The sequence below is a fragment of the Drosophila suzukii genome, chromosome 2R (assembly GCF_043229965.1).
Source record: "Drosophila suzukii chromosome 2R, CBGP_Dsuzu_IsoJpt1.0, whole genome shotgun sequence".
NCBI lineage: Eukaryota > Metazoa > Arthropoda > Insecta > Diptera > Drosophilidae > Drosophila > Drosophila suzukii.
In genome coordinates, this window is record NC_092081.1 from 6160542 (window position 1) to 6170461 (window position 9920).

General features: G+C 41.0%; 2 protein-coding genes across 3 annotated transcripts; one reads left to right on the forward strand and one right to left on the reverse strand.

Moving 5' to 3' along the window:
• Positions 1–303: 303 nt before the first annotated feature.
• On the reverse strand, positions 304–9098 carry LOC108018235 (uncharacterized). Of its 2 annotated transcripts, none has more exons than XM_017085762.4 (14): positions 9006–9098; positions 7318–7738; positions 6226–6333; positions 3546–3643; positions 3195–3485; positions 2885–3121; positions 2700–2828; positions 2518–2647; positions 2336–2458; positions 2194–2283; positions 1872–1922; positions 1595–1667; positions 1119–1429; positions 304–508 (listed from the first exon to the last, which is right to left on the reverse strand). In XM_017085762.4, exons 2-14 carry the CDS (start codon positions 7666–7668, stop codon positions 353–355), a joined length of 2148 nt encoding a protein of 715 aa, XP_016941251.4. In that variant the 5' UTR covers positions 7669–7738; positions 9006–9098; the 3' UTR covers positions 304–352. The 2 variants fall into 2 exon arrangements, with proteins under 2 accessions (XP_016941251.4, XP_036670048.3); XM_036814153.3 differs by having other exon boundaries at positions 8988–9076.
• On the forward strand, positions 4434–5151 carry LOC108018236 (C-type lectin 37Db-like). The gene has a single exon (XM_017085763.4). The coding sequence runs from the start codon at positions 4449–4451 to the stop codon at positions 5022–5024; it is 576 nt and encodes a 191-aa protein (XP_016941252.3). The 5' UTR covers positions 4434–4448; the 3' UTR covers positions 5025–5151.
• Positions 9099–9920: the final 822 nt, after the last annotated feature.

The following is a 9920-nucleotide window of genomic DNA, read 5'->3' on the forward strand; positions in this document are numbered from 1 at the left end:
AAAATGGGGGCAAAAATATTTTTGTATTTAAATATGTATCTTCATTTTTTGGTTTGAGAATTATGAAATTAATATTCGTTTAGTGTGTGAATTTTCCCAAATTAAAAATTGAAATTCTTTTTAATTACATACGGTTTTTATTTTGGCTTTATCTTGCTTGTTCTTACACTGCAGTTACATAGAGACGGTTGTCCGCCAAAGCGTCTAAGTTTAAAAAGAGTAACACACCGAGATAGATAGAGGGACACATGAACATCTAACAAAAAGCCATTGAAAGCATCCATAATTTACGTCTACAGTTTAAGGTTTTTTTTAATTTGTCCTTGCTGGAAAATTGACAGTGGCTCGTCGCTCATTTCCGCTTGGGAAGCTTGTAGTCGGTCGGCGGGTGCAGCTTCAGGTGGTCCAGGAACACGGGCTGCATGTCTGCCCGCCACGAGATCTCCTCGCGAGCCCTTACAGGTCCGTCCTTGCAGGTCAACCAGTAGGTGCTCATCAGGCCCTTGCCCTACAAATTAAATTCAATTCTCAGAGTCCAGTAAGACTACGTAACACTTATGATAAAATGATTTTTAAATCCGAACACGAAGGATTGAAAATCTTTACAAAGTTCAGAGGTTTCTAATAACTTATACTATACAGATTCGTTTGAGAAGTTATTGGGATTCTACGGCTACATATCAACACTTCTATTGATAGACATGACCTAACGAGAATTGCGCCCAGAAAAAAAACAGCTCGAATCGTACATAAAATTTTGAGAGAGAAAGTTCTTAAAATAAAAAGCATTCGTACTTAAATTTAAAATGTAATCAGAAGTTACGAATTTCCATGGTGGTTCAGATGTTCGTCCGGACAATAATGACATTCTGTATAGAAAGCTCCCGAAGGTTCGCTGCGACAGGTCCTGACTATTTTTAAAGTATTTTCAATGGTTTCTTTTTAAATACTTCTAAGACGTTTATCTCTTATTATACCTTTTTAAACGGTCAGTAAAAAGGCTTAAATAAGAATACATAAGATTAATATTGTTATTTTTAAAAGAATTCGGCGATACTGAGACTTCAAACATTCCTTGGCTTAAACATACAATTTCAAGATCTTCTTGAACATTATACCTTGACATCGAGGAGCCCGCGATGCTCGGTCCGGAATCCGCCCACCTGTTGCAGCGAGTTGTGCATCTCCTCGGTGATATGTATCTTCTGGGCCTCGCCGGTGCTCTCCATGCGCGAGGCCGTGTTCACCGTGTCGCCGAAGAGGCAGTAGCGCGGCATCTTGGTGCCCACTATGCCGGCGACCACCGGACCCGTGTGGACTCCGCACCGGATCTGGACGAACTCGTCTCCCGCCCGGGGGATCCGGAAGAGCGACGAGGCGTCCAGCAAATCAAGCGCCATTGTTGCTATCTCGGTGATGTGCTTGTTCCCTGCGGAGGCAGCGGTTTGGAAAGTTCCATGGCATAAATTACGCGCATGGCCACAAACGAAATTTAAATTAGCGCAAATCTTTTTGGGGCACTCAAGCAGCGGGGGCGGTGCGGGGGGCGGGGTTAAATGACTGACTGACTGACAGCGGAATTTGCATAAATTACCGTTCTTCACCGGCAGTCCAGAAGCCACCATATATGAGTCTCCAATTGTCTCGACTTTATAGACGTCGTAGCACTCGGGTTAAAAATAAATATAAATTTAAAAAGTATAAATATAATTGTCAATATAATTAATAATAATAATTTATTCTATTCGAAGAATATACCCGACAAGTTGAAATAACTTGAAACTACCACTGAAAATGCCTAAATATGTTGGATTTAACAGGCATTTGAAAATGTTTAAAATCCTCTGAAAATTTGTTTATAAAAAACTTACCTCGATGCGCTCGTCGAACACGCGGTAAATTGAATTCAGGAAAGTTACCACCTGTAGAAAAGATTTAGGAAGAGTTTAAAAACTTCAAGGTTAGTTATTGCTATGAAAATAGACCCAAGTGTTTCTAAACAGAAATACGTATTTAAGTTGTTAGAGATTCTGGGGAAGTAGAAATAAAGTGCAATATACTTTAAAAAACATATAAAATTTATATAAGATATAAGACATACATAGAAAAAAACATTCAATTGTTTTTAAAAATAATGAGAAACATTCACATAAATAAGACACATTAAACTAATCTCTTAACCAGAATAATTACCTCCAGTGGAGTACAATCCGCGGCTATTTCAGTGAAACCCACGATGTCACTGAAGTAAATGGTAACTGCCTCGTAGAGCTCGGCGGGCACCTGTCAGGAAGTCAATTAGACCTGCCTAATTCCCACCCACACCCGGACTCACCTGCTGGGTCTGTTTCAACTGCATGGCGACACTTGGCGGCAGCATTTGGAAGAGCAGCGAGTCGCTTTTCCGCTTCTCCCGCTTAAGCTCCTTGGCCTTCTGGGAAAGATTCAGGGCATAATGCTATGGGAAGGGGAAAGAGATGAGTCGAATGTGGTCAGATGTGGTGGCTAGGGTAGAACCTGTATCGTTGCCGCGGCATTCTTCACCAGAACGATGATGACCGGCGACACCAGGAGCACCACAACCAGAATGGCAATGCCAATGGCCTCTTTTCGGTCAGCCTCCACCAGGGTCTTGTCCACATACTCCCTTAATAAAAATAGATAAAATACGTGTCAAATGATATATATAACCTCCATACTTGATCAGACGTCGCAGAGCCTTTTGGAGAATTCTCAGATCATCAGTATAATTGTTCATCAGCTCGTAGTATTCTATGGCACTGCGTTCGTTCGAAACATTCGGATTATTCTTAATCAGGGTGGAGCCCCTGTGAAAGAACACTGTATAAGAATAAATATTAAATAAATACCCCACCGTACACACATTTGTTTGGCCCGATGAAACCTCTTGGTGCTGGTGATATTGGTGTACATGTTCCTCAGCATGGGAGCGTAGTTTAGGGTGGAGTTTATCATTTCTCGAGCCATGAACTCGTATCGAACGTAGGATACAAAATTCTCAGCTGTCAAGGACCCTCGACCGTAGTACCTGATGCCAAAGGAAGTTGCGATGTTCTGGCACTCTATGCTTTTGAGGAGGTTCTTGAATCCCACCAGATAACTACCATGTTTATCACAAAATTTCGTATATAACCAAATAAAATTTAAAAACTTATCAAGAACTCTCTACTCACCGCCACACGCCGCTGTTGTCTGTTTCTTTGATCTGCTCATTGAGGTGATGGAGCAATCCCCGGTTGATGGATGTGTACCAGTTCATCACCTCAGTGATCGAGCTCTCCTCCGGTTCCAAGCGCACCCGATCCCTGAACTCATTCAGTCGGCTTTGGAACTCGTATCGGTTCAACATCATCTCCCGATCGTCCTCATCCTCGTCCGGAGCTGTAGGAACACTGATCTCACTCCAGGTGGTCATGTTGTTCAAGGCATGGTCCGTATTTGCAAATCTCAAAGTAAGATTGGCCCTGTTCCGGAAGTAAAAGGATAAGGCAAAGGTCCTTCAATGCATGTGACGGTGTACTAACCGCTGTTTGCTGCCGTTTGTGAAGATGTAGAAGGCTACTTCAGAGCGTTCCAGCTGTAGCCGAGTAACTACTTTACCTAAGTCAGTGGCAATAGTAACCTATCAAAAAAAAATATTTAGAGATATTAATAAAAATAAAAAAAAAGTCTGAAGAATTACGAATACGATATCTTTAAATGGAATTTTAAGTAATTTTTAAAAAAGTTTTTGTTAGTTTTATAACAATTAAAAACACTTTCCATTATAAATAGTTTAAAAAATTTTAAGTGGTTTCTCATAAGCAAACTGTAAAGCAAACATAAATGGAACGACTTATATACTTATATTTTTAAGTGAAACCATAAGTTGTTAAAATCCTTAAGTTCTACGAACTGAAATATAAGTACTTTTACTTAAGTCTGCTTGGATAATTAAAAAGTAGGTAAGCAACTATTTGAAGAAAGGGATTTAATAGCCTTAAATGATATGTTATCTTAGCTTTTCTTTTCGTTTGTTGCTAAAAATTATCTTATAAATTACGTATACGCCGAGTGTAACTCTTCGGTAGATAAAGAGATATATTTATTTTAGTCGTTAGGGCTCCAATCATTATATGAACAATGAAAAAATAATATGACTCAAGCTAATGGCTTGTTCATAAATCGTCTATTTTATATAATTTGGTTCAGCATTTGGGGAATCCCATAGAATAAGGGGATTACTAATTTGCTGAGCCCTTTTAGTCAGGCGATCTTTGTGAGTTTCTGATAAGCAGCTCTAGTAGTCAAATTGATAACAAGATAACCTGAAACACGCGTACACTCAATACACTACGAACCCTTATCAGAAGGCTGACTTATCGCTGCCCCCAGCTGGTTAGCCATATAAAAGAGTCCGGTGGTCAACTGTGGGCCAGTTACTCAAGATGTTTTGGCCCAAGTTAGTTTGTTTCGCATTGGTCGCCTTGGCCTATGGCCAACTTTATCAGGTGGCCGGTGAGGAAACCATCGTCGTCTGTCCCACCAATTTCACCCAGGTGGCGGACAAGTGCCTCCTGGTGGACACCAAATGGAGGAACTTTTACGAGTCGGACCGCTACTGTCGATCGCTCAACGCCGGACTCCTGAGCATTAAGAACTCTATTGAGCTGAATGCCATCAACGAATGGCTGCCGATCATTGCTCCCTATCAACCGGAGTTTTGGACTGCCGGAAATAAGCTGGGCGAGACCAGAAGCGACTACTACTGGCAGAGCACAGGAGAGCAGGCCCTGTATCTTCCCTGGCAAGCGGGGCAACCCACTCCGGCCAGCGGAGATTGCCTCACTTTGCTGGCCAACGTCACCATGACCACTGAAGAAGTCTTTTTGAGTGTCCACCGCCTGGCCGTGAAGAACTGCACCCAATGGGCACCACTCATCTGCCAGGTTCCGCTGCAATATTTCAAGACCCAGCTATGTCTCAACACTTCTGCTTTCTTCGAGGCCAAGATACCCGCTTAAGTCAACACAGACTGCAGATTGGAATGATTCTAATATATAACAGTCAATAATTAGATTTTAAAATATTATATTTTTCTTACTTTCGGTGGACTTGCTAAAACCAATTCATTAAATTCCATAAATGTAATTTATTGTATTTGAATAACAATATTAGTTTATAACAACGGGTAATTACTTAGCAATAATTTGGTTTAGTGGCAGGTTTCACAAAATAACAAATATTTGATACAATTACTACCTCTTACTACCCATAAAAAGCTTTTGATAACCTTACAAATATTTTTTAATGAGTAATCTTATCACTTGGAATTTAATAACTTTAATAACCCTCATGTTGATAATATTGATTAAACATTTTTATTCCTTTTAATATTTTATCAAACTTTATGAATGCCTTAAAAATGTTTCTTTGGGTAACCTTATCATTTCTGATTTAATAACTTCAATGTAAATAGTATTAATAATATTAATAAAACTTTTTTATTGTTCGTCCTACTTTTTGTTGGAATCCTGGTTCCTCTTATGTAACTCAAAATTCCATGAGTACAAAATCAAAAGCAATCCCATTATGTGATCATTGGAAAGTTCTCCCATCGATGACTTCTTTCTTTTCCTTGATTTGTTTATAGTGTGCTTTGCATTCTAAGTACGTGCCCCTATTCAAGGACCGTCCTCCCACTTTCACCACTTTCCACCTCCCATCCTTCACTGGCGACTGTCGCTGCATATTTCGCATTGCGTCCTTATCAATTCACTTTGTCCGCCTTCCCAACCCCCTTTTGGCTCATATAGGTACGTTCAATATTTTCCATTCTCTCTTTCATATTTTCTTGCGAGGACTCAGCATTTGCATTATGGATAGATGAAGTGGGCGGTTGGGGGATGTGGGCAGGACCCAGTTGAGTGCCTGGCCACGAGCTCGTGCTCCGGAACCCTTCACGGGGACTTGGACGCACTTACCTGAGCAAACAGACGGACCCAAGGTTTCTCGGGATGGTCAAGTGAACATTGACCATCGAGGAGGGAGTCTGCCCCTCTCGTCTACTTGGCGTTTGATTGAATCGCTGTAATAAATTTTAATTACGCCTCAAAGACACAATTTCCGGGGCGCATTCGCTTTGTTTGCTACTTTTCACCGACGCATCCAGTCACTCAAAGCGACCACCCACTTTCCCACTCACCGAACCACCCAACTGCTCACCTGCGTCTCGATGTCGGCCACGGCGGAACGGTACTCCAGGATCTCTTGCAGTGTCACCGATGTTTGCACAATCAACGCCAATATTGGTATAAATGGTAGTATTATCATCTGGAAATGGATTCGCATGTCAATGAGTGAGTTCTTGCTTACAGTGGGCGAGGTATTTCAGGGAATTGAATTGTTTTCTGGTCTTAAATTAAATTAATTAACTATTTAAGTAATAAGGTAACTTTATAATTTAAATGTCGAATTTGATTTCGCCTAAGATATTATTTCAGATACCTATTCTATTTCTATTAAATCTATTGAATCGCTTTGCTTTGCATTCTCAATGTCAGGCTAAGATTCTAGTTTGTTATCTGTCTAAAAAAAGTAAACAAAATTAAATCGTTCGGAAAGACAAATTCCTTTTCTCAATGCAAAATTAATGGAGCCTCCATCACTCGGATTCAGTGGGTAATTCGGTCTGAGAAGTCTGTCAAAGAAGAGTATGCTAACTTTTAGCTGTCAGTTTCGTTTTGTCAACCGACAATTTCAATCGGAAAATTCCCTTAAGATAGGCATTTTCAGTCGGAAAAGATAATCATGGTAATAAGAAACTTAATTTTTCCGAAACATCAATGAACTCAGTACCAAAAGTTGACATGACATTGAGAAATCGACTCCTAATTTTTATAATTCAACTAATTCATATTTCAGAGCAACTAAAAGTTAAAGATTTCTAGGCTTTAAATGGAATTCCACATAAAGTTCAAAGGACTGATAGTTCGCCCCTGACCCACTGTGTCATATATTCTCATTTGCCATCAATATGTGCTCCGTGGAGCAAGAACTCGGACCAATCTCGGCGTTATCTGCGGCTGATTGCAAGGAGGTACCGGTGGAAAAGGCGGCAAAGGGGGCGTGATTAGTCTTTATCGTGGCCCGCTAATCGCGACATTCATTAGCCGCACTCTGTGGATGCCGCGGCACGTGACTCTGACCAGTCGTCCTAATTAAGATGCATGTGCCGCCGCTAATTTATGCTGCTCCGTATAAGTTTGTTTTTCGCACCTGTAGAGCAATTTCGCCCAGTTCCCGGGGAAGACTCACCTGCATCAGCTGCAGGCGCCGACCCGTTTTTATGGCCGGGTTACGGGCGGCGGCGTTGCAACACCTTCCAGTGCCGCCACTCGATATATCCTCGGAACTAATCGAGCGCACGGAAATTTTATCGAGCTGCAGATTGTGATGTGTGGGCACCAGGAGCAGGCCCCCCTCGCCGGATGGGCTCCCCTGCCCGGGGGCCATTCGCGACTCCATCGGGTGGTTCGATTGGCAAGCGCTAATGTCGATCTTAACGCTGGGGGTCGGCTTTCTGCCGCTCACAGCCCCACTGCCGCCCGCTGGGCAGGGGCAAGGGTCAGGGCTATCTCCAGACTTGTGCGCTTTTCCATTTAGCATATTGCCGATTGTTCAGGCGAGGATGTGGAGAGCCAGTGCCTCATAAACACGATGACTGCACTGAGAGAATCTGTCGGGCGAAAGGGTTTAATTCGACAGGTTTCAAGGTACAAGACAGAAATTACGCATGGAACCCTAATGAATATACAACACTGTATCCTTGGCTTAAATCTAAAAGCTATAGCTTTTAACCTCTCAATTTCCATTCTGCTTCCAAGTATTTTAAGCAACATTATGTTAACATGCGGACGAAAAAAGGGGTCTTAGTTTTTCTTTATAAATACATAAAAAGTGTATATTATAATGACAGTAAAGGCTGTATAGAGCTTTTAACATGGGAAAGTTATTTGCCAACACTTTAAGTAATGTTGTAGTACATAACACCGGTTCCCTAAGCTTGCAGTGATTAAATTAAATTGTAAAATATGAAAAAAATGTAGGGGCTATTCACTTTCCATTAAACCTAAATCAGCAAACAAAGCAGAGGTATGTGGTGTGGTTTTTCTCAGTGCACTGGAAGTGCAAATGTGCGGACTGTACATAATTGTTGCGTGTTCAATTTGTATCTGATAGTTTCACTCCGGCGACACTTGTTGAGTTTCAATGGGGCCGTAATGAGGAGGGCTCGTAGAATAATTGCGAAAAATAGCAGATAAGCACATATGGGTGGCCGGACCACGCCCCCACCCCGTGGCCGCCCATTCGCTGGCCGCCAAACAAATGTCAGGACGACAGGACGACAGGACGTCAGGACGTCAGGACGACGGAGGACGACAAATTTGATGGATGAGCAGCCAAGCAACCAAGCGTTGCCAACAGAAGGGTGGGAGTTTAGCAAAGGGGTTGGGGCTTTGAGTTTAATTGAAAGCACATTTGATTGCTGCTCCCCAGGCGGAACCCGGGCGGACCCCGCTTTTCGCCCAGTGTAGTGCCTAAGTAAACAATTTGCGCAATGGCCTGCGTTTTGTATCTATGTAGACACATATCCTTTATCCTCTGCTGTTTCCATTGCCGCAATGTCCGCTGGTTGGTTTACTTTTCACACTTATCATGAGCACATTTATTGATTAAAGTTTTAATTGCCTACACTTGGAAATAATTGAGATACTGGAAGTTAAGTTAATTTTTATATTTCACAGCTGTAACTTATTGCAATTTATATTTGCGGCGCACTTCCAATCAATCGCCCAGCACGCACATAAAAAGTTTCTTTAATTCTTGTTGCACAAAGCCACACATTAAATTCCCACACAACAATGGCAAAAAATTCAATTATCTATTAGCGACAAGTGCGAGGAATGTGTGGTTAGGCCCCTCACAATGTGAGTTTTCCGTACGTGGGAGTTTTCCCTGCGCTCGCCGTATTTTTCCCTTCGGTTTCCGCGATTGAATGCTAGGAGCGACCAGAGCCAACTGAGCTTAAACCTGTTGAGTTTCGTCTGTTTATAGCGAAGGTCCTGTGGGACCGAAGTTCACCCACATCCTCCTCCTCAAAGGACTGCGCACACGGGACTCTGTTATCCTGATGTAAACTTTTATAAGCTACAATCTGTTCCCACAGAATGGGTGGCTTTTATTGCTTTGTTACATGTTTTGTTCATTTTCGGGGATGCCACAGCTATAATTAATGGCCTCAATTCACAAATTAAATTGCTTAAGTATACTCCCTAATATGTTTTGTTTGTTTGTTATGTTTAATTTCTTTTTTTTAAATTGTAATTGGCATCTGAAGAATTGATCGTATGATGACTTTACCCTTATAAATAATGTCTTTTTCCATCATGTCTATTAGGCGTATTTCTTATCACACCCAGCTCATTGATTTACGGTTTTACCCTTGAAACCACTGAAGTGTTCTTTGAAAAATATCAGTTTTCTCGTTTGATTGTTTTGTTTTTTATTAAAATTACAAAGAAATCCAATTAAGTTTCTACATGTTACTTACATCTGTGAAGTATATTACATGTTGTTAGCCATGACGCGAACCTATTGTAAAATGAGTGTATAGAACATGTAGAATTCACATCTTAGCTACTTGAACTGCTAAGTTAAGGGTTTCTTTGATTTGGTATGCTAATAAGAAATAAAAAAGGAATTTTCAGATCACTTTTGACAGTCACTTACAAGATAGTGGATTAAAAATGCATTTAAAATATATAAAAGCCATAAAATAAAAAAATGTTATTAAGGTGAATGGATTTAAGAGAGAAAGTTTCACTTAAAATCTTCTCGTTGCAGAAAGAAACTGTAAC

Bases quoted from the DNA above. Each gene is read 5' to 3' on its own strand.
- LOC108018236 (XM_017085763.4), top strand. From the start codon at position 4,449: ATGTTTTGGCCCAAGTTAGTTTGTTTCGCATTGGTCGCCTTGGCCTAT.
- LOC108018235 (XM_017085762.4), bottom strand. From the start codon at position 7,668: ATGCTAAATGGAAAAGCGCACAAGTCTGGAGATAGCCCTGACCCTTGC. The intron at 3,122-3,194 runs GTGAGTAGAGAG...TAAACATGGTAG, and splicing joins GACAACAGCGGCGTGTGGCG to TTATCTGGTGGGATTCAAGA. The intron at 1,430-1,594 runs GTAATTTATGCA...CTGCCTCCGCAG, and splicing joins TGGACTGCCGGTGAAGAACG to GGAACAAGCACATCACCGAG.